At 40.3% G+C, this 25,641-nt stretch overlaps 1 protein-coding gene across 2 annotated transcripts in view; it reads right to left on the minus strand.

Annotated features, from left to right (window-relative positions):
• Nucleotides 1-661: 661 nt before the first annotated feature.
• The window catches only part of LOC109933755 (Krueppel-like factor 15), a 33,878-nt gene continuing 8,898 nt past the window's right edge, over nt 662-25,641 (minus strand). For both annotated transcript variants that reach the window (XM_020532715.2, XM_048612188.1), the window contains 2 exons: nt 14,452-15,548; nt 662-5,482 (listed from right to left, as the gene is read on the minus strand). In XM_020532715.2, the coding sequence (XP_020388304.1) occupies nt 5,314-5,482; nt 14,452-15,413 (1,131 nt within the window). In that variant the 5' untranslated portion in view covers nt 15,414-15,548 and the 3' untranslated portion in view covers nt 662-5,313. The remainder of the gene's footprint in view (nt 5,483-14,451; nt 15,549-25,641) is intronic.

The following is a 25,641-nucleotide window of genomic DNA, read 5'->3' on the forward strand; positions in this document are numbered from 1 at the left end:
TCCCCTCCATCACTTTCCTGATACAGATGGGCTGGAAATTGGCTGGGTTGGATTTCACCTGCTTTTTGTCTACAGGACGTATCTGGGCAATTTTCCATATTGTTGGGTAGATGTCAGTTAGCACTGGAATAGCTTGACAAGGGGCATTTGCCTTGCAACACAGAACTTTCAGTAGTATTGCTGGAATTTTGTCAGAGCTCATAGCCTTTGTATTATGCAGTACCTCCAGCCATCTCTTGCTATTATATGGAGTGAATTGAATTGGCTGAAGACTGACATCTGTTTTGCTGGGGCCTTCTGGATGAGGCTGAGATGGATCATCCACTCAGCATTTCTGGCTAAAAGTTGTTGCAAATGCTTCAGCTTTTTGTGCTGATATGTTGGGCTATTCCATCATTGACGACAGGATATTTATGTAGCTTTCTCCTCTAGTGAATGGTCTACCACCATGGATGTGGCAGGACTGAAGAACTTAAATCTGATCTGAAGCTCTGGAATCACTTCGTCCCATTGGTCACTTGCTGCTTATGCTGTTTAGCACACAAGTTGTCTGGTGTTGTAGCTTCACCATTGACACCACTGTGATTATTAGGCATGCCCTCTTGGACTCTTTATTGAAACTTTTGCACAAAAACAATTACTAAACACCCAAGGCATTAGATTAGATCAGATCTATCAGTTTATTGAAATAAAAATATATACAGTGTTATGCTGCATTTATGTGACCTCTTCATTCAAAACAAAAAACAATCATCATGACAACCGTGTGTTTAATGGACTTTCTTGCTGTGTGTACAGTAAAATGTTCAGGAACAAAGTCAGTGGCTAGAAAATTTATTTTAAAGAAAATTTGCTTCAGTCTAAATGAAATTCTGTTCTTGAAGATCCTCCGCAAGTTCCTCTGGTGGTGCTGAATTTTTCGGTCAACCAGAGAACAAAATTTCTGACATTTGTATTAATAGAGGGATTGAATTCAAGAGCCGTGAAGTTATGCTCCAGCTATACAAAACCCTGGTTCGGCCACATCCGGAGTATTGTGTCCAGTTCTGGTCGCCTCATTACAGGCAAGATGTGGAAGCGTTGGAAAAGGTGCAGAGAAGATTTACCAGGATGTTGCGCGGAACGGAGGGAAGGTCTTATGAGGAAAGGTTGAGCGCGCTAGGGCTTTTCTCTTTAGAATGACAAAGGATGAGAGGTGACTTGATAGAGGTGTACAAAATGATCAGAGGTATAGATAGAGTGGACAGCCAGAGACTTTTTCCTAGGGTGGAGGAAGCTATTACGAGGGGGCATAGTTTTAAAGTGAATGGAGGTATATATAGGGGAGACATCAGAGGTAGGTTCTTTACTCAGAGAGTGGTAGGGGCATGGAATGCATTGCCAGGGAGGGTAGCAGAGTCGGCCTCATTAGGGGCATTTAAGCAGCTATTAGATAGGCATATGGATGGTAGTATAAGGTAGGGGTGGAGGTTAGATAGACCTTAGGTTTAGGGTAAAAGTTTGGCACAACATTGTGGGCCGAAGGGCCTGTACAGTGCTGTACTGTTCTATGTTCACCATGAAAAAAATTAAACAGCAAGAAAAATATAGGCTCTACAAGCACTATTCACATTAGACATTTTTACAACATTTACAGTGTACCATTACTTTGTTCTGTGCTGCACAGTTAAAATCACTTGCTTATTCATTAGACCGACTCTAATAATAAAGATTTGGATTAAATCCATGTATTATAATTTATGTACCTACCCCCATATTAAGGGACACGGGGGAAGGTAAGCCAAAAAGTGACTCAGAAGAGGTATGCTACAAAAAGGAACATCATTAGTGAGCATCTTCTAAAGCCTATTACTAGTAATACAGATGTTCAATGTAGGTAGGTGCTCAGATTGGTAATTTCAGTCTGTACTTGTAAATGAGTGGCCTTAGCAGCCAGTTTATTGCCCAATACCGACTAACAGGCAGGAATTTCGAACTATAAAGCTTGTCAAGATTGTCTCCATTTAGTAAATTTGTAAGGAGTATAGATGTGTTTGCCAATATAATCACTAATCATGTGAAAGCTTCCATCCAGTACAGATTTCACCAGAATTGGCATTTGTGCCTTTCAATTCATAATTACACTGGAAAATGGGTTCAAATCAAAGTATGCAAGAGTGATGTGAGATAGGGCTTCCAATGAGTTAAAATCTTATTTTACAAAATTGAAAATTTATTATGTTTCTCAAGATAGACTAATCATCATCTTGTCTCGAATCTGTGAGTGACTTCACTTAAAGCCTTTGTAGGTTTTCTTTGAGTTAAAGCACTTTTATTAACTTTCATATGGAATTCTTCGTATAAGGCTTTCCCCAATTCAATTTACTGTGTTTCTCTCGGGGTGCAACAATTTACAGCACTGTTCCACAGGCACTAGCAAACCTCTGGTAATTCTGTGTGACCACTGTTTGTGTGCAAATATCCACAGTTAACTCATCTGCCAACACCCAGTGTGTGGGAACCATCCTAGTAAGAGAATAAAATTCACTCATGTTCTTGATAAATTCCAAGCATAGTTCTCTCGCAGACACAAATCATGACCTGCAATTTAAAATCACACCCATGTCATTTTCTTTCACACAAGGACAATTCATTCCAATACACCCAAAGCCCTTTTCCAGATAAGGCTATCCAAGTAAACCTTTAAAAAGTCAGTTCTGTCATTGTATCCTCTGTGATTTTCACTTATGCTGCACAATACAACACTAAAAAAGTCCAAGTATAGGTCCATAATTCAGGAAAGCACCAAATCTGCTGTAATTAAAGGGGAGACATAACTGAGATATTTGGATTTTATAAGTTTGATCGCGATAAATCAAGGATAAAGGGTCATTACCTTAGAATTTGAGTTGTGGGATGATGTCGGGAAACATTTCTTCACTCAAAATGTAGTGGAAATCTAGAACACCCTTCCCCTAGAATGCTATTGAGGCTAGATCAACTAGAGTTTTAAAATCTTAGATTGATTGATTTTTGTTAGATAAGGGTACTAAGAAATATGGAACCAAGGGGCTAAATATTGTCAAGGTACAGATCAGTTTCAGTGCAAATTGAATGGTGGAGAAAGGCTTCAAAGGCTGAATGACGCATTCCTGGTCATATGGTCTCTGAGGTTACAGGCAAAATTAAAGTCTAGGCAGTGACGAGTTCCAGTTTTGAGGCTCCAAGAAGTAAAGAATTGTAGAATAAATGGTGCAAAGTACTAAACAAAACCCAGTGGCTAGATGCAAAGAAGAGAATCAGCTTATGCAAAATGCAAACATAATTTTGTTTTAAGGTCGAGTAAATGACTACTATTTTAAAGACGCTTTGTGAGCTTGAGGTTAAGGTACACTGTTTCTTGAAGGACTTGATTAGAAATTTAACTGCAAAGTTTTAAGTGCAAGATTTTTGATGTGTTAGCTGCAAAAATGTTATTGATAGAAAAGGTTAGGGCCAAGGTGGCAAGATTGCATTAATGAAGAGTAAATAAAGATTTTGTCTTGTGGCACAATAGGTAGTCTCCCTTCCTCTCAGCAGCGAGGTGCCCGTGTTTGAGCCCTACGCCCGGATTTAATGGCAAAGGAAGGTATGTTCATAAGATGGGCAAACAGGCCATCTACTTCAAAACCTTCCAACACAAACCAATGGCAGATGATAAGAGCATCACCTGTGTGATGGAACAATGTTTAAGCCTCTACCATCACTTTCTACATCTCTAGACTACAACATGCATGTAAAAGTGCATGTTGTCACAGTGACTTGGACTCCAAGTGAGGAGTAGCATAACCACCAAATAGTAAACAGGCAATTTTGAGAAAAAAATTGAATGCAATGTATACGATTGAATAGAATACCGTCTGATGATTATATGGATAATCTTCTGTGTAGGCTTGTAACAGTAAAACTATTTCATCATTCAACGTGTACCTAGATGCTAAATTGCACTGGATTTGGGGAGCTGGAAGGCAGACTGTATTAGACAGTTGTTCTCGCTGTCTGGAAAGAGGATGCAGAACCAGCACCACGAGCTCTGGTGATGCAATGGCCAAGAGGCCTAGGTTCAAGTCCCACCTGCTCCAGAGGTATTTCATAACATCCCTGAACAGGTTGATTAGGGGGAAAAAAAAAATCTAGAACCTCTACCACAGTTTCAATTGACAGAAATCAGAGTTCCTTATAGAGTGGCTGGCAGGAGAAGACAGCGACATCCCTGCAATATGGAGAAGTAACTCAATTGGGTGGATGAGGAAGCTTTACTGTGGTGCCTTTTAAAATTTGTTCTCAGTTTATTAATCATGTTAGCAAGACCATGTTTAATGCTCAATCCTAGCTGCTCTGAGACTGATATTTAAAAAAATACCCAATATAGCCAAGGCTACTTTAAAAAGCCATTAAAAGTCAACCACAGTGTGAAACTGTGTCATGTGTAAGCTAGAATGCTATTTCTTTTCCAGGTGCTAGCTACAAACGAGCAGGTATATGGAATTCAGTTTCACAACCTATTATCCTTGTGTGTTTCTCCAGTACTGTCCATTTATGAAAGAATTTAAACTCCAACCCAATGGATTGCTAGCAGTGATCCCTCGCATGCACAATTGCTTAAAGCTTGTGAGGTTCCTGTCTGATAATCTTCATAATTGTTGCACTGCCGTTTGCATTTCAGGGGAACAACTGATTATGTAATTGGATTAGCTACTAAAAAACTATCGTACCTACTACAAAATCTTACAGCACAGAAGGCAGCCATTCAGATCATCACACCTGTGCCAGCTCTTTAAAAAGTTATCCAAATTATTCACACTAAACTGTCCTTTATTATTGTTTTCTCCTCTTCAGGTACTCAATCAACCATTTTTTGAAAACTACTCATGAATCTACATCCTTTCAGGAATTCTGAATTATAAACAACTTAATGCATAAAAAAATTCTCAAGTCTCCCATCTACTTCTTTTGTCAATTCTGTGTTAAATTTACCTATTAAGTCCTTGACACTGATTCTTTTACATTGACATCTCATCAGCCAAAAGAGCCTATACTACAATGATAAATATGAACCAACCAACTTTTCTGAAGTCATAAAGTGAGAATGAGTAAAATTTACATTAGAAATGCAATTCATTTGTCATTTCGAGAAATAACTTTTCAAACTAAGAGCTGTTAAAACCCATTCCCACCCATATTCAATGATTACAGACACATATTAATAATTGTGATATCTTCTGTACATTCCATTTACAAAGTTCAATGGCTCTGGTATACTTTCCTATAAAAGGAGAAAAGGACAGCCCAGTGTTAACTGGTTGTTCTGGTTATTCTGCTATGTTTTAGTCCCCGGTGTACTTTCACATGTTTTGATAAATGATCGCTGCGGGCGAATTTCTTCTCACAGATGTGACACTGGTACGGCTTCACTCCTGAATGGGAGCGTTTGTGTCTGGACAACTCATCTGAGCGAGAAAACCTGCAGAATTTCAAGAAGATACAAATTACTGATGATAGAACTTTAGGGAAAACTTCTACTGCACCCAACACAATGACACAATCCACTGTGCAGAAGAAAGTTGATTGAACATTCAGTGGTATCACATTGTTCAATAACAGTACAATATGTGACAAGAAAGACCATTTACTAATGAAAAGGAGATTTGTTTTAATGTTGCAGTTCCATGAAATGAGAAATGGCAGCACAATTTCCAAGTTTTAATCAGAAGAAATGGACTGTGATTGCAATGTATCTGGAGATTATTCTGTTACAAAGTGGTTACGATCTGAAAGATCCAGCCATTGGGACATCAGAACCAACAAACACTTGGAGCAGAGAGGTGCATATTACTGTTAACATTAACCCTGAATAGAAGAGCTTCTTCAATGCCTCTGTGCTTGTCTGCCAATTGGGCAGCGTGGTGGCTCAATGGTCAGCACTGCTGCCTCACAACACTAGGGACCTGGGTTCGATTCCACCCTCAGGTCACCATGTGTGTGGAGTTTGCACCTTCTCTGGGTTTCCTACAGGTGCCCCCGTTTCTTCCCAAAGTCCAAAGATGTGCAGGTTAAGTGGATTGGCCATATTACATTGCCTATAGTGTCCAGGGATGGATTAGCTGTGGTCAATGTGGGGTTTCAGTGACTCATTGGGCCGAATGGCCTGCTTCCACACTATAGGTATTTTATGAATTATTGTGACATAGAGCTATCATCTGACTTTGAATTTATAGCACAAAATCGTTAGACCATGGTGATGAAAGTGTTTGTTCAAGTGTCAGATGACATTTTTCCCTTGCTTTGTACTTGCATTCAGACTGCTTGAAATCTGTAATGTCCTACAACTCTGATTCAAAGGTTGTCAATTTTAAATGTTAACAATGTTTCTCTTGTCACAGATTCATTCCAACCTGCTATGTGATTCAGCATTTTCTGTTTGTAAATCAGATCATGTTTGGCCTTTTGAACCATTTCTGAAGTGTATGTGGATGGCAAAGCAAAAAGCTTGTATTAACTATGCTACATTATCACACAACATCTATCATGTGGACAGAATATGAAGGTTGCTGAAAAACCTGACAACAACCTGAATTGTAAAGGCTTTTAATATTATTTTTGACAGTGCTGGCCTCTTTGCTGTTTTAGTTAACACTTAGGAGCAATAACCATTTCCCCACTCCCACCACCCCACTGCAATAAAAAAAAACTGAAATGTTGGTGCCAACTGCAGGCACAGTGCATTCATTATATCTGAGTAAGTGAGTTCAAGTGAGTGTAAACTCAAAGAGCATTCAAAGATCATGGCAATGCGCTTGGCAAGCCTTTATTTATTATGTGGCCTCAACTCTCTCAAAATACTCTCAAATGACACCTTGCATTTACACCAGTTGTAAAATATCCTGACACCCTTCACTGAAGGTTCAGACAACATTTAACGCACAAGTCAAAAGGAGGAAATACCCAGATCAGTGGGTTTTTACAAAAGATAGAAGATGGTGTGGTATAGTGAAAGAATTCCACTATTACGGCCTTGACAACAGGAAGCACGACCAACAATGGTGAGGTAAAGCATAATGATGCTGTGGCTTTAAGAGGTTATTTTGTCCTTTGTTTTTAAAGAAAGGGAGGTGTTAAGACAGAGACGCCGAGCTGTCTAATTGGAATGCCAGTAAACAGCTTGTGAAGCCTTGGATCTTTATTTTAAGAAGTTAAAACAATAGAAGCAACCTGACTAGGCGTGGCCAGCTCTCAGAGACCAAGATTTCAAGTTTTTAGTTTTTTAGCTCTGAGATTCAGCATCAGTTGCTGTTAGAGTGTCAACAGCGTTGGAAACTGCAGTAAAGGTTTCCTGGTTGCTACTCTCTGAGTTTTCACTTGATATTTTTATCTCTGTCTCTGCTGCTGTGTTGCATGTGAGAAGACCGGATTTCTGAATTTGCTTTTTTGCCAAGAGGTGTTTCTATGGGATACTACTATACTGGAACAGTTAATTAGTAATAGAATAATCTATTATTCTGTCAAGTTTTACAATTTAGAGTCAAGTTATTCTAAATTCCTTATTTTTGGTTTATTTTAACTATAGTGTTTAAATAAATTGCTTTGCTTAACAATGAGTAATTTAACTAGTCGCATTGCACGTGGAACACGGCACTTTACATTTACCTTTAAAGTAAGAAAAAGTTAGGGTCTATGCTACCTTCTTAAAATATTTCGAAGGAGGTATAGTCTGGTCCATAACAGAGGAATTGGGCATTGAAGTCCTCTAACTCTGGTCTCTTGCACAGACTTCTCGAATGGTCATTTGGACAGAGCTTCATCAGCAGATGAGGGAGAAAACAGAGACAAGTGGTATTCAGGTGGAATTAAGCTGTCTCCATGATCGAAAGGATGTGGGATCAAACTCAGTTTAGGTTCAAGTTGTGTGCTGAGATTGCAGTTGGATTTCTAACGGTTCTGTATGAAACTGAATGAATCTAGATGCCTTTGTAGACTCACTTCTCAATACATAAACATACAAATTAGGAGTAGGCTATTTGTCCTCTGAAGCCTGCTCCATTATAAAATCTGAATAAAACCCAAATCTAAATCTTATTCAATTAGATCACAGCTGGTCAGATTTCGGGAATCTTAACTCTGCATACCTTGATAGTCCCCAACACCCGTTGTTAGTGTGCAACCCATCTATTTCTGCCTTAAGAATTTGTCCAGCCAATACAGAGCAGCAATCAACAGTAAACAGTTTCATTATTTTGCTAAAAGAGTTGAAAACGTGAATGGAAGTCGTATTCAATTTTACAGCATTGGGTCAGATCACACGTTAAGCATGTTCCTGGGAGGAAAGTGAGATGCTCCTGCATTGATGACAATACAAAAAAAATGAGTTTTCAAACTGTAAGGTGATCTTTACAGCAGATAATTTTTTAAAAATTTTACCTTCTAATTTAAATTGAGAAGCATCAGGTCAAAGTTAGTAAAATACTAATTTCAGTTAGATATCAGGATGTCTTTACACAGTGATTAATACCATAGGCTGGATTCCAAGTTAAATCAGTGTAACTGAAAACCTTGGAATAACTTAGACACCTGTTGTAGGTCTGACACTGCCTGATCCAGACAGCAGAATAGAACCTCTCAGAGATAGTAAGAACTGCCGATGCTGGAGTCAGAGATAACACAGTGTGGAGCTGGAGGAACACAGCAGGTCAGACAGCATTCTTCAAAAGGATGGTGCATTTCAGAAGAAGGATCCCGACCTGAAACGTCAACGTTCCTGCTCCTCTGATGCTGCCTGGCCTGCTGTGTTCCTTCAGTTCCACACTGTTATCTAGAGTAGAACCTCTGTCCTCTTTAAGAGCAAAGTTTCAGAGGAACTTTTATTTTTTCTTCTAAAAAAAAAGCAACCTGTTTGTACATGCCGTGACACCCTCCTTGTCAGGTGGGACTTGAATCTAGACCTTCTGGCCCAGAGATAGGGGCACTACCATGACCTGCAAGAGTCCTTAAATGCCAAGAGCACCTGGTGTTCCCAGGCAGTTCCCCAATCAAATACCAACCAGACCAGAGCCTGATCAGCTTCCAAAAACAGGCATTTACAGATTAATAAACACAATGGAAAAACTCAGCAGGTCTGGCAGGATCTGCGGAGAGAGAAACAAAGTTCATGTTTCAAGTCCAAAATGGCTCATCTACCAAAAGCAAAGTAAACGAGACACAAACAAGACTAGGCTGTTTTGGGAAGGGGGGGAGGGGAAGAGGAAGAAGAAGTGAGAGAGTGGGGGGGAGGGTAGAGGAAGAGGAGGAGAGAGAGAGAGAGAGAGCGCAGAGACACAATGGGGAACAGATATAATACAGCCAGTTTTTGGAGTAAGACAATTTAATACTGAGACTGCAGCTGCGATCTACTCCGGTGATCGAAAATGCCTTCAATCGCATCTCTTGTGTTTCCCGCACCTCTGCCCTCACATCCATTCCCCCCGCAATAAAAATGAAGACAGAATCCCCCTTGTCTTCACATATCACCCCACCAAGCTCCGCATACAACGTATCATTCTCCGCCACCTACAATCCAACCCTTGAACCAAAGATATATTTCCCTTCCTACCCCTATCCGCCTTTCGTAGGGACCACTTTCTCCGCGACTCCCTCGTCCACCCCACACTCCCCACCAACCCCACCACCCCCAGCATCTTTCCCTGCAACCGCAGAAATTGCTACACCTGCCCATACACCTGCCCCCTCACCTTCATTCAAGGCACAAAACAAACCATCCACATTAGACAGGGGTTCACCTGCACATCCATCAACTTGGTCTACTGCATCCGCTGCTCCCGATGTGGCCTCCTTTACATCGGTGAGACCAAGCGTAGACTCAGAGACCATTTTGTAGAGCATCTGCACTCCTTCCACAACGAATGACAACATCTTCCAGTCTCAAACCCTGGACAACATGTCCATCCTGGGCCTCCTCCAGTGTCACAATGACACCACCCGCAAACTGGAGGAGCAACACCTCATATTCTGCCTCGGGAGCCTACAGCCCAATGGCCTAAGTATGAATTTCACCCGTTTTAAAATCTCCCCACCCCCAGCCTCATGCCATGGCCAACCTTCCCTCTCATCCCCAACTCCTTGACCTGACTCAACCTGTCCATCTTCTCTCCTACCTATCCGCCCCTCCCACCTCACTGACCAATCCCTACCACTCCCTACCTGCATTCACCCATTACCATCCCACCCACCAGCCCTACCCCTCCTCTCTATTTATTTCTGAGCTCCCTTCCCTCTCCCCATTTCTGAAGAAAGGTCCGACCCGAAACGTCATCTTTCCTGCTCCTCTGATGCTGCCTGGCCTGCTGTGTTCCTCCAGCTCCATACTGCATTATCTCTGACTCCAGCATCGGCAGTTCTTGCTATCCCTGAGTGACCTAACTCGCCCCCTTAACGGTACTACCACTGCATTTTAAAAAGAGAGAATTAGGAAGAAAAACATCAAATCACAGTTCACTTGGATTATGAAAATGTGTTCACGGTGCAAGGGAAGCTCTGACATTTCACTGCTTTTTAAAAATCTGCCATTAATACAAAAACCCTCAATCCAGCCGTCAAAAGCATTCTTGATGCAACAGTGCTTTATATTAGAACAAAGAACAAAAGAAAATTACAGTACAGGAACAGGCCCTTCAGCCCTCCAAGCCTGCACTGACATGCTGCCCATCACAACTAAAACTCCCTATCCTTCCGGGGACCGTATCCCTCTATTCCCATCCTATTCATAGATTTGAGATCACATGAGATCATGAGATCGCATCCTGTTGTAGTTTGACAACATGATTCATGGTGGTGGAATTCTGACCCGTCTGCTTTGCAAAACAGGAACAACTTTGCCACTAATTTTCCATTCTTGAGCAATTGCTCAATGTGAGGGAGATCTTACACAATTGAACAATGGTAAACCTGCTCAGAGATAGTAAGAACTGCAGGTGCTGGAATCAGAGATAGCACAGTATGGAGCTGGAGGAATGCAGCAGGGCAGGCAGTATCAGAGGAGCAGGAAAGCTGAAGTTTCAGGTCAGGACCCTTCTTCAGAAATGGGGAAGGGAGAAGGGAGTTCAGAAATAAGTAGAGGATGGGTGAGGCTGGGGAAGGTTGGATGGTGACAGGTGAGTGCAGGTAGGCAGTGGTGGGGATTGGTCAGTGAGGTGGGAGAGAAGATTGACAGGTTGTGTCAGGTCAAGGAGAGGGAGGGTTGGTCATGGGATGAGGCCGGGGGTGGGGAGATTGGTGAAATCCTAATACTAAATGGTAAACTAGCTTATTGTTCTGTGTAGGATAGTGGGTGTGGCTGAAGAAAAATAGCAAATTAAGGTTAACATTCAGTTTCAGTTCCCTCCAAAACCTCCCCACCATTCCAGCATTTTGAGAATTGATGTTACTAGAGGAACTAATGCCACCATGTTTTTACCACAGCTGGTTCGGAGGTCAAGGCAGTTTCACACTTACATTAAATACAGCCTCTGATGGCCTGACTGAGGTAAGGAACTCAACAATGTTACAAAAATATTGCTTGGATGAGTTAATTTTTGAATGATTGTGGAAAATGGATTTATTTCAAGTTTTGTGGAAATATTTGGAGTGATTTCTTTAAAAGATGTTATTGAAAGTTCATCATGGGAATTACAGATTTCCTTTAAAATAAAAAAGGCTGTGTGTAATTCTCAAAACTGGAGATAATGCCTGCTTTTGCTATAGACCCCTGTTTGGATTGTTTGGAACAGTGGAGAGGTGCTCCTTTATCTGGTTCAGTTAGAGGGTAACCTGGTAAGAACAAGTTGAGCTGGAGGAAAGCTTGACAAGAACAAGGGGCCCAGCTGATCATTCCAATTTCTGAAAATTAAACCATCTGTTGAGTTCAGAGTGAAATCCATTTGTTCTTTTGAAAGAGTAATGGAGAAATATTGAGCAACAGTCTGTGCAGGACTTCAGCACTGTGTATTATTAGTGACTTGAACACACCTGCCAGAACATGAGAGCAACACACTCTGGAACATCTTAGATACTTTCTAATCAGAGATGTTATTCGACTCCTCTGAAGCTGGTGTGGACTTAAACAAGCCCTCCTGGCTCAGAGGTGGGGACACCACCACTATATCACAACACGTTCTGTACCTTAACAACTTGCCTTTGGGAATAATCCACTAGCTAAAATCTTTATTTTTCAGAAAGCCAATTTGAGGGAAAGAAAGAGGTTATGTTGGAATGTATTTTGAGTAATTAGCATTTATACTTCAATATTGCTATATATGTTAACTAATTATTGCATCTTTTATACATACATTTTATTTCAATAATAAACCAGTAACTGTGTTTATTAAGTAACATGACTGAAAGATCTTGTTTAAAGTTGAATATAAAACATTTAATTGGTCAGCTTGGCAATTGGAAAAAGTATTTTTATTTTACGTTGTGACCTGTGGAGCAGAGACCGGAGTAATTGAGGCTGGAGGAGTGCACAGTCATAACAACAAGTTGAATACTTCAGGCCATCAACAAAACTTAAACATCAGGATACACTTAAAAAAATTCAGACAAATAAGAACAACTCTAAGTTTGTAGTATAAGTATGTCATTTGGCCCCTCAAGCCCACTCTGTCATTTGATATTATGGCTGATCTGATTGTAATCCCAACTCCACATTCCATGCCTACCCTTGATAACCTTTCACCCTCTCTTTATAAGAATCAATCCTTTGCCTTAAAAAATTTAAAAACTCTGCTACCACTGACTTTTGAAGTGGAAAATTGCAAATACTTGCAATTCTCAGAGAAAGAATTTCAACCACTAAACAATCATACTGTGTTTGAGGAGGAGGCTCCAAAAGGAACAGGCTTTCAAACAAATCAATGTAATCTCCAATTCCTGTTGTTTTTAAATGCACATTTGTGTCTAGCAGATGAATGCTTTGATTTGCCTGCATCCTACCCACAGCCATCACAATATTTTTCCCAGCCTCATTGCTGTCAGGATCCCACTGGTGACCATTGAAATCCACCCCTCTGTGCCTGATGCCTTGTCCATCACCCACCATTGGACAAGAATTACACCCTACCCCACTCCACTATAAGAGTCATGGTGCTTCCACCTGTTCCTCCATGGATTGAGGTATCTTGGACCTTTGAACCACATGACATCCACATACTAACCATCTCAAGTCCACCCTCTCTAAGCGCCATTCAGAACCCCCATCTTCCACAACTGCACCTACTTTCCTCAGCTGTGACCTTGTGTTGCAGGTTTTCTCATCCATTAGATTTACTGCTTTACATCAGTGGAACAAAAACATTCAAAGAGTTCTGCTGTTTAAAACCCTTGAGGCTGGGAAGGCATTTTGCGAGGATTTCTGACATGAAAAAGATTATCATGCCCACAATTCACCTCCAGGCTAAGTTCACAGCCTATTATTACAACTAATAAAAGGCTAGAACCATACTCGAGGGAAAAAGTCAAAGCTATGTCAACAAGGTGAGATGTAGCAAATAGTTTGTGAAGACATTAGTAAAGAGCATAAACACCATCACAGACCGGTTGGGCCAAGTGGCCTGTATATTCTTTGTAATTTAGACACGCAATTTGAGTACTACCTGGTCTTTTTCCAGAACGAACATCTCTCCTGGATTGGGAATTTCTTCCTTCTTTACTGTTGTAACCTCACCAGAAACCCAGTTTATGTGCTTTTGGTGACGGAATGGGAGAATAGATGAGAGAGATTTCAGAGCCTTGTCTCATACCTGAGTGATGGTCTAGGTCATACAAAAACCAAAACTGCAGTTCTGATGTATTGGAATAAATAATCAAACCAAAATGCATAGATGGTTTGATTCTTTCTCATGGGATTAACTCATCAAAACACATCTGCTTCCTAAGAAGGTGGAAGCAAAGGTAGAAATCACATGACTACAGCAAGCCAGCCAGTATTTCAAGTACAACTGTACTTTCCAAACACAAATCTGGCTGAAATTTTTTAAAAATCTTTTAACTCTTTAAAAAAAAACAGAAGATTCATTTATTACCAATGGTGGTGCACACGAGAAATTAAGACAAATGAATCACAGGGTAGGGTGATGATTCAACCAGTTAGGAACACAAGATATAACGCAGTCCCCATTTTGAGGTCTGTGCCTTTTTATTAAAAACATAATGAACAATTTTAAATGAATTACAGTTAAATATAAAGTTTAGAAGGACTTGAGAAGCAGAGAGTTTCCTTGCAATACTGAAGACCCGCGAGGTGCAGGAAGGTGTTAATCACAAACATTTACGCAGCATTTCCCTCTCAGCTGCATTTTTATAAATGGAAAAAGTGGATACAGAAATGTGACAAAAGGAGAAAGTAAAATTCAGGTATATATAAATACACTCATTAACATGTTAACGGATATATAATCAACTTACCGCCAACCACAATCTGGCCAAGTGCATGAGTAAGGTTTCTCCCCTGTGTGACGCCTGTAGTGTGCCTTTAAATGGCTGCTTTTGGTATACATCTTGTTACATCCCGGGAACGAGCACTTATGCACTCTGATTACATCGGCAGAGGATGATTTCTGAAGCTTCTGGGTGGCCTCAACAACATTCACCAAGCTACCAACAGCTACAGACCTCGCTGCTATTGGTAGGGGTGCAATTTTTACGAACTGGCGGGTTGCACTGTTTGGTGGAGTCTGTACCCGCTGAGGTACTAAGGCAAAGGCTTGGCCCTGGACATTAACGACTAGCTGAGTCAACTTCACACTGCTTGGAGTTTGTGTGGTTGGGCATGCACTGGGCACTTGAACAGGCTGAAGCTGGAGAATCATGGGAACGCTCCCAGTTGCAGCTGTTAGAGTCACCTCTGGAGCTGATCCAAGCCCAGTGCTGTCTGAAGATGACAAAAAACATTCACTGGATTCTAATGAAGAGTCACCCAAAGCTTCCGATTTTACCTCCACTTTGATTTCTGTGGTGGCACTGTTTTCTGTAAGTCCATCTTTCACGATTTCCATTTTTTCTTTCAAGAATTCTTCAATTTCCTCTAGCGTGGGGATAAAGTCACCAGTCAAAGTGGAGCAAAAATCAGGCATTTTCACCTGCGCTTCAAACACTTCGGAACAGCCTTCAGCAGCTGGGGGGTCCAGCTTTGAAACCAACAAGCCCATCATGCTATATTTCTCCAGCACACTAGAATGGACGTTGATATAGTTAACATCCTGGGAGTCTGGGCTTGAACATGATCGCGGGCTACATCCATCACTGCTACCATCTTCCAGCAATGATGAGTTTGATGCCAATTCGCCATGTTGCCCACTACAGTTACTTCCCAAAGGTGTCAGCCGGTCAGTAATACACAGTGGCTCACTGTGGCTTAATGAGACCATTTGCCTTTCAAGCTCCAAACGATAAAAAAAATGCAGTACAGTAATTAAAAACAAAACTTCAACGAGTTGAAGAAACAGTGCTGTGTGTTTCAAAGCTTAGTGTCTATAACTCCCCATTACAAATTAAGTTTTCATCTGTAAGGAAATCAGAAAACAAAGTAAATTAAAACATGAAGTTTATTTACTGCAAAAATAATTTTAAAACCATTGTGAACACCAATATATTTTCTTTATTTAAGTAAAAGGGCTTTGCTTTTATAATCAATGACGTGTTATGGTTTATAATAAACACACAACATACTGAGATTATCTAACAGGTCTGACGGCATCTGAGAGGGGAGAAAGAGAGAAACAGAAAGAGTGTTAACATTTTAGTTCAATGATCCTGGGCTACTCAGTTATGTTTCAAGAAATAATGATAGCTGTTCTCATTTTTAAAGTGAAAGAAAATACTCTTAATTTCCGACCCAGGTTCCTAATTTCTCCAGAAAATAGCAATGTGGCTGCTCAGGTCTGTTTGATGCTAATGCAGCTTTCTTAAAAAAAAACGACATCCTGGGGGTCACCATTGACCAGAAATTGAACTGGACCAGCAACATAAATATTGTGGCTACAAGACCACATCAAGGGTTAGGAATACTGTAAAAAGCAACTCACCTCCCGACCCTCCAAAGTCTGTTCACCACCTATAAGACATAAGTCGGGGTGTGATGGAATATTTCCCCACTGGATGGCTGCAGGTCCAACAACTCTCAAGAAACTTGACACCATCCAGCACAGGGCAGCCCTACCCACAAACATTCAAAATGGCACCACATCCACAAACATTCAAATCCCCACCACCAAATTGGAATTTGAATTAGACTTTTGTTGTCATATGTACTCGAGTACAGAATTACAGGAGCTCAGTGAAAAGTGTACAAAGTCGCCATTCTACAGAGCCATCTTAAAATATAAAATCAGAATTAAAAAAAACACAAGGGAAGGAATAAAAGCCAAATGAACAAGAAAAAATGCAGCATGGTGTGACATCCATGAAATGCACTGCAGAAATTCACCGAGACTCCTTAGAAAAAGTGCCTTCCAAACACACACTGACTACCATTTAGAAGGATGGAGCAGCAAGTACTTCGGGACACCACCATCCCTACGTGCCACTTCTAATCCTGACTTGGAAATGTATTGTTGTTCCTTCAGGGTTGTTAGATCAAAATCATACAACTTCCTCCTTAACAGCATTATTGGAGGTGGGGAGGTGGGGGGGGGGGGGGGGGGGGGGGGGGAGGGTGCCGTGGCACACTAAATGGACTGCAGTAGTTCAAGGAGGATATTTGCCAACACTTTCTCAAGACTGACCAGGGACAGGTAATAAAATGTCAGCCCAGCTAGTGACACCCATGTCCCATGAATGAATAGAAATAAAATGTTCCTGATTTCAGATTAAAATTAAAATGAATGTAGCACATTTGCTGAATGGGTTTATATTGAAATCATGGTTTATTCTCAAGGGCAACAAAATCCACCTTGAAACCAACTCCAGATTTTATTGGCTCTAATTCTTCCATTACACAATGGATAAATGACCAGATGATATAGCTCTGATAGATAGAAAAACTGTCTGCATTGGCTAACTCTACATGGCAGGTTTTTGTCAGAGCCGAACCAATAACACTGTAAAGTTTAGAAATAGACATGATCTCACTGCAAAATCAGTGAAGTGATTGTCGAATGGAGATGCTGAGAGAATGTCTGGAGACGTGTACAGGGTTTGGGCAGAGCCAAATTTTCACTCTGTCTCCAATACCAGTTCAGATGAAAAGGTCACCATCCCATAATGTTACTCTTGGTTTTCTCTTTCTAGATGCTGCCTGACCTGTTGAATGCTTTCAGCATTTTTTGTTTTTAGTTTAGAACATTTTGGTGAGGTATTAAACTGAAGCTCCACCTATCCTTTCAAGTGGATATAAAAGATCCCGTAGCACTGTTTTGAATTACTTCGGAATCACCTCTGGGGTCCTGGCTAATATTTATCCCTCAGACAACAATTATTTGGCTCCACTATCACACTGCTATTTGTGCGAATTTGCCGCACTCCAATTACCTGTCATGCTTCCTCCATTAGACTAGTAAGTATATTTTGAAAGTCCATGATTTACTGTAAAGCATTTTGTGATGTCCTGGCACTGTGAATGACACTGACACACATAAAAGCTACTACGAAAGAAAGACTTCCATATGAAAACTTTGCGATTGGCAATTAATATCTTTTCATGGAAGGTGGAGAAAAGAACGAGCACAGACTTCAATTGGTTTCAGCTACCCTGGGTTTAGAGAAGAAGGATAAACGGCTCAGCATTCCCACTGAATTTTTGATATTGGAAATAAATACTTTTCTCCTGAAATATCTGCATGTACATTACAAAATAAGAGAACTGGACATTACTGAAAATACAGTGAAATACCACTTTTCTGAATTGAGCAATTTGCTTTCTTAGGTGCTTCAATTCAATTGCAAAATCATATTTCTTAAACAATATATTAGCTAGAAACATTTCATTACAAGCATACAACCTACGTGGCCCTATAAGTTAACAGCACCTTGGTACATTGTAGCAGAAAGACCTTAGACAATCGCCTTTCCCCAATGCACCTGCTAAGTTTTGCCAGCATTTTCTGCATCTGAATCATTTTGCTTTTGTGAAATCTCCTCTGCATCTTGTTTGGTGCAATCACGTCCATCCAAGTGTGGCACCCAGAAATGCACACAGTACTCCACATGAGGTCTAACCAACATACTGCTCCATCATAACGTCCCTACTGTTGTATTCAATGTGTCAACTAATAAGGCAAGTATCCCATTTCCCTTGACTACCTGTTCTGTTGCTTTTAAGGATCAATGGATATTGACACCAGATACCCCTGATCTTTCCTGGGGTCCTATCATTCATTGTGTACTCCCTTACCTTGTTGGTCCTCCCAAAATGCATTAAGTTGCATTTGCCATTGTTCTTCCCATCTGACTAGCCTGTCTAAATGTCTTGTAGTCTAAGGCTTTTCTTCTTGCTATCTACCATACCGTCAATTTGTGTGTCATCTGTGACCTCAATTTTTCCATTAGGGATAGGTGATATGGTACAGTCCAACTACTTAGAGCATTCGGCAGCAACATGCCCCAACCCATCCTTTGCAACACTGGAGACAGGTAGAACCTCAGCACCTAGTGACATTTGGTGTTAGACCGAGGGCCTATGCATTGTTTGATGCAACTCTACACAAGGTTGGCCATAAGGCTGTGAACAACATTGGGTGTGTTTCTCCCCTCTCAATCCAGGGTTTTGTACATGGTGTCCCTGCAGGCAAGATCTATTTCTGACCTCCAGATAAAGCAGATGACTCAGGTGACTGCTTCAGTGCAGGCTCAGGGAATCAGCCATAGCTATGCCATGTATGGCAACATAGAGAGCACCTCGTACTTGGTGACCAGTTTGTTTTTAATTTGCAAAGAGAGAGCAGTGGTTCCATATGCCAGTTTCTTTCTCCCTTGGTGATACACTCCTCCCAACTTTAACTGCATGCTCTGAAACATGACTGATGGTGAAGGGGATAAATGATCAGTCAGCCCAGTTCCCATAGAATATAACCTCATTCTTGCTTTGATTTATTTTGGCTCCCAAGGTCAGGTCAAGTTGATCGAAGATGCTCACTAGACTGTGCTTCAATGGCAACAGATCTACGTACAGGGAGGATTTGACCTGCAGGTCTCCGCCGCCTGGGATCATCTGCCTTCTCCAGCTCATATCCTTCCTGATGCACTTGGCAAAAGGCTCTGTGCAAAATACAAGCAAGACAGGAGACAGAGGGCAGCCCCGCCTGACGCCAGACTGGGTCAGGAAGCTTTTTGATTCCCACCCAGATAGTGACGGTAGTACTTATGTTTGTTCTTTATTCATTAATGGGATGAGGGCGTCTCTGGCTAGGTAGCATTTATTGCCCATCCCTAATTGCCCAGAGGGCAGTTCAGACTCAACCACATGGCTGAGGCCGGACTCACAATTCATGAAGGCCAGACCAGGTAAGGATGGCAGTTTCCTTCTATAAAGGACATTAGTGAACCAGATGGGTTTTTCCTGACAATCAACAATGGGTTCACGGTCATCCTTAGATTCTTAATTCCAGATATTTATTAAATTCAAATTCTATCATCTGTCGTGGCCGGATTTGGACCTGGGTCCTCAGGACGTTATCTGGGTCTCTGGATTAATAATTCAGCGATAATACCACTAGGCCATTGCCTCCTCGTATTGTGTAGGGCAGTCAGATCCAATTTTGGATTCCCTCCCCAAAGTTGATTTCAGCACATCTATCCTGTACATGTGAGATATTTCGTCACTGACAATTGCTGCTCAGTCTCTGCTGGGACCTTGCATCTACAAACTAGCTGAGGATAGAGGTAGGCAGGCACTTCACAACTTCAAATAATCAACAATTGGCTGACAGCATCTATTTCGGTAACACACCAGAGGGTCACTGGCATACACAAAAGCACAACACAAGCCTGAATTTGCTACTTCAGAGAGAGGGGAAAAAAACAAGTCAAGGGGAAAAGAAAGGAGAATAAGAAAAAAATGCTTATGGATACATGGCAAACAGACGTACGTGCAGTTGACACAGCAGAAGAGAGCTCTCTCCTAGGCTAGGCATTCATGATATTTACTATTTGTGATGTAATGTGTGTGATTTGTGTATATTTTAATATCATTTGAGTTCAGATTGTTGATTTTGAACTAGTGGCATACGAGTTTTGTGTTTCTGAAGCTGAGAATGTTTAAACTCTGGCGTACGGTCCTACCAGGAACAGGTTTATCATATTCTTAAGGCCTGGAATTGAACTCTTCAATAAATTAAACATAGAAAGGTGATAATAAAGAAAATTCTCTCTGGTGAGAATATTGTGAACAAGTGATCTGTAAGGCAGAATTTTTTGGAATTAAGGCTTTTTTACGTGATTTGAAATCTTCAAACATGTAAATAGTTTGGTTTATTCCATTTTACTTCCATTTCGTTTTTCATAATAAGCTTTTGTTTTATTGTTACATCCAAATACGCAGTATGGTGTGCTCATGTTTCAATGAGAGACAATCTTGTTAAAACCAAAATGACAAAATATAATCTAATTTCGGCACTGGACTTGTTATGATCCTAGCTGACGTTATTACAATGCTCTCCATGTTATTTTTCTTCTCTGTCTTTTGCCGTATAATCCAACAAGGCAACAGTAGGACTGGCTTCACTTCAATGTATATTGCCTGTTTCTCTCTCAACTCCTGTATTTAGTTGCGAATGGAATGGGAGTCAATTGTTTGGGCCTTCAGTCTGCTTTGCTTCATGAGCTGTTTAACAGTTGAGCAAACTGACTACCCCAAGGGATTGAGCATAATACTGCCTTTGAAACAGGTGGCCTGAAGTCATAAACTCACGTCCCAGAAACCAATATTCCATCACAATTTGATTCTAGCTGTTGGAGCTCCCTTATAGCAAACATTCCTACATTTCTTAATGCCTAGCAATGTACTCATCTGGTCCCTCCGACTGTGTTATTGAGCTGCATAATAACATTACTTCAAAGTAGAAAGGGCTTAAGCATCAAATGTCACAAAGTAAACACACAACTTGACTTGATGAGAATAATCAGGAAATACAGACTTCAAAGCTTCTTGTCAAGTAAAAGATGTATAGCAGTTGTGGACATGGACTTGAATTTCAACTTTTTATGTTGAAAGATTAATTTCTTCTACAAAGTCAATGTTTTGCCAAACATTTCTTCCAAAACCACTATTGGGTTTAGGGTTCTCTACTCCTCCACAAAAAAGTTTTAACGATAAAATTAACCATTTAAACACAGTGTCCCCTTTTTAAAAATCCAGTGCGCTCCCACTTGTGAAAATTGTTTTACTAAAGTAGAAATAAATTGAGTAGCTTTGAAAAGCAGATCCACTTCTTACAATACAGATTAAAACTTTGCATATTTCACTGTTCACTTACATAGGTCATTTCAATACTGCTTTCCATAAGACGGTAATAAGACCATAAGATACAGGAACACGAGTACACTATTTAGCCCCCCAATCCTGTTACTCAATTCAATATGAACATGGCTGAGACAAACCACTTTCCTGCCCTTTTCTCACAATCACAGATACATTCTTGATCAGTAAGGGAATTAATCTCAGTCTATCTGTGGTAAGGAGTTCCAAAGACCCTCAACCATCAGAGAAGAAGTTCCTCCCCATCTCAGTCTCACATTAGCACCCCTTTATCCTGAAACTATGCCCTCTAGTCCTAGACTCTCCCATGTAGGGAAACGCCCTCCAGGTACCTACTGGTCAAGTCCCTTAAGAATCCTATATGTTTCAATGAAATTACCTGTCTTTCTTCTAAACTTCAGTGAATACAGTCCCAACCTGTATAGTCTTTGCTTATAAGACAATCCTTCCATACCAGGGATCATCTTCATGAACCTTCACTGAAATGTTCCAAGGAAATTATATCTTTTTCTAAATAAGGAGGCCAAAACTGTTCACAGTACTCCAGAAAGTTATGTTGCAGCTGTGTACAGGCCACATTTGAGGTATTATGTGCATTCTGATCGCCATACTATAGGAAAGGTGTTATGACCTTGGAGAGAATGCAAAAGAGATTTACTAGGATGCTGCCTGGATCGGAGTGTATTAACTTTAAGGAGACATTGGACAAATTTGGCTTGTTTGCACCAGTGTATCAGCGGCTGAAGAGTGACCTGATTGAAGTATATAAAATTATGAGAGGCATTGATAGGGTGGATAATCAGAGTCTTTTTCCCTGGGTGGAAGTAGCAAATACTAGGCAGCATAAGTTTAAGACGAAAGGGGAATAGTTTGAAGGACGCGTGAGAGAAGTTTTTGTTAAAAACAGAGTATGGCAAGTGCCTGGAATGCACTGCCACGAGAGGTGGTAGAAGCAGATACGATAGCAATGTTTAAAGAGGAATTTAGACACATTAACAAGCAGGGAACAGAGGGAGACTGACCATGCGTAAGCAGATGAGATTGTTTAGAATGGCATCATGGTCAGCACAGAAATGGTGGGCTGAAGGGCCTGTTCCTGTGTTCTACTGTTCTATTTGTTCTCACCTGCTTCTTTCATGGGCCTAGTCTAAATTAGTCTCTGCTGTGATAAAAAAGCAGCATTTTACAGGTTAGCATCCAGTAAGTGGATTATGAGAGATGTCCACGCATTCACGTGTTTGTTTATCATCTCAAATAGGGTTTCAGAAGGACTCCAAATTATTTATATAGAATTACACAGTACAGCACAGACCATTTGGCCCAACTGATTAATTCAGGTTCTAGTTAAAGAAACATGCTGGAGAAGTTATTGTGGTATGTTGCCTTTCCACAACTTACACCAGCAGAAAGCCCTTAGGAGGAGGATGATATAATAACAATGTTGTTACATAGGAACATAGAATTTAGCCCTTTAATCCTGCTCCACCATTGAGTAAGACCATGGCTAATCAGGTTGCATTCTGAATTCCACTTTCCTATCTGCACCCCCACCATAATCTCAAGTCCATTGTCTATCAAAAAGTCAATCCAACTCTGCCTTAACTAAGTACAACAACTCAGCCTCCACTGCTTTCTGCAGAACAGCATTCCACATATATGGAAGCCTCTTCATCTTAAAGCAGAGACTTCTTATTCTTGAACTGTGTCTTCTTGTGCTAGTTTTTCCTACAAGGAAAAAAAATCTTCCTCATAGCCACCCTATCACATACCCATAGGACTCCATATTTTGATAAGATTACCTCTCATTATTGCAAATGCCAATGGGTACTGGCCTAACCTGTTCAACCTTTCTTCATTATGATACACTCTTCATTCCTGGAAACGATGAATAAACTTTTCTGAACTGTTTCTAATGTAATTATATCATTTCACAAATAAGATGACCAAATCAAACACAATACTCCAGATGTGGTGTTACTAAGGCCCTCTAAACTAGTAAAACTTTCCAACTTTTATATTCTATTCCTCTTGCTGTAAGCAATAATATTTGTCTTCCTAATCACTTACTGTATCTGCATTTTAATATTTTGAGATTAAATTTACCAGCACACCCAGATCCCTCTGTAGCACAGAACTTTGCAATCTCTCAAGTTCAAATTTTCCCACATTACTACCAAATTTTGCCCATTCTCTGATACTGTCCATATCCCTTTTCAGACACTCTACCTCTTTCTGACAATTTACTTTCCCAACTATCTTGGTATTCTCAAATCACAGATATAAAGTTTAATAAAGTTGCAGCACTGATTTCTGTGGCACTCACTAGATAATGCTTGTCAACCCATATATAAAAAAAAATTCCTAGGCTTGCCTGTTAGCTGACCAATTCTCTATCATGCTAATATTGTTTCACCTATATCATGAGATTTAATCTTGTGTAGTAACCTTTGTCATGGAATCTTCTCAAACACCTTTGGAAATCTAAGTACAATCTACAAGTTCCCAGTTATCCACCTTGTTTGATATCAGACTTTTTTTTTTAAAGTAAGTAAATTAGTTAAACATAATTTCTTTTTCACAAAACTGTCGACTCTACCTGGTCACAATGATTTTCTAAGTATGCTGTTGTAATCTCCTCAATGGTGGATTCTAGCAACTATCTTTTGACAAATATTAGGCACCCAACATGTTTTCTGAGCTTTCTTCCTTTTTTAAATGTCAAAGACCTTTCAATATTCAGGTCCTAGTCTTGGCCACCCTGAAACCTCGTCTCTGTAATATGAACATATATATTAGGAGCAAGCCATTCAGCATCATTCAATAAGCTCATGGCAGATCCAATTATAACGTCAAATCTGCATTCCTGTCTGCCCCTAGTGATCTTTCATGCCGATGCTCAATAAGAATCTACCTACCTGTCAAAAATATTCAAGCAGTGGCCATCAGGTTACATACATTGACTTCTGAGCTAATAGTTCATCTATTTCATTACCATTCGCATGCAAAGCCTTTACCTCCATCTTTTTATTATTTTTGCAATCTCTGGCTTTATCTGCTGGTGTACAATTACTTTTGTACACTGAAACCCTTCTGGTCACACTGGTTATCATTACTCAAATTTGCTCTTCTACTTCAGTGTTTTGCTTTGATTTACCACATCTCCTCTCATGATTCCCAACCTCCATTCCCTTCTCCGCCCTGCTCCTCCCATCATTTAGTTTAGTTGTTGACTAATTATGATGATCAATTTTTAATCACTAAGTCTGCAACAGTGATTGGTTTGGTGTTATATGATAATTAAGAAAATAAGTTGTGCTCCAGTTGGAAGGGTCACAATTTTACTTTGCATAAGGTGCAATCTAGGTTAGATATCATGTAGTGGTTCTTTTCTTGGGCTGTAGATGCTGGTTCATGGAATTCCTTCAAAGGACCGAAGGATCTATTTCCGTACTCTGTGACTCTATGAGTACTGAATCTGTCTTTGCCTGTGGGGTCATCAACTCCTCTGAAAGGTGAGTGATTCAGTGCTGATCCCCTCGACCAGTTTCAGCTGTCCAGATAGATAGTAGAGGAATTTTCCAGATCTTCCCCAGTTTGCTTGCATTTTTATTTGAGTTTTCACATTACCCAAAAGCTCAGATGATTTCTGGCAGGGTGGAAAATGCTTATCGTGATAAAACAAGGTTGTGGGGGACTGATTGGATGAACCCAGTCCAAAATTGTTTAGGTGTGTCAGATTACATTTAGATAGTAACACAAAATCTTAAAAAATTCTACCTAATTGGCATTTGACTAATTCAATACGACATACTTCAGACATTTTCTAGGAAATCTTTTCCATAGAATTACTGTTCATTCACTGAAGAACCCTAGCCCTCAACCTTCTATCTTTATCATCAATGTCCCCCATTCAACAGGGAAGATTTGTCCAATTTCAGTTCTTCATACAAAGTAAACTAGCCCAATTTATTTGATACTAATTTTGTCAGGCTACACACTATTCACATTTGATAAGTCATTGGTGTCCACAAAAGGGCTTATCCACAAATATTACTTCCATTATTTTCTACATTGATATTTTTAATGATAAATGTAAATGTTTATCTGGCCAAGTTGCTAAGGACTCATTTTCACAGAATATTGCACTTCCAGCTAACTTAATGCCACCACAGTGACCTCATTTA

This window comes from Rhincodon typus, chromosome 25 (genome assembly GCF_021869965.1).
Source record: "Rhincodon typus isolate 14 chromosome 25, sRhiTyp1.1, whole genome shotgun sequence".
Taxonomy (NCBI): domain Eukaryota; kingdom Metazoa; phylum Chordata; class Chondrichthyes; order Orectolobiformes; family Rhincodontidae; genus Rhincodon; species Rhincodon typus.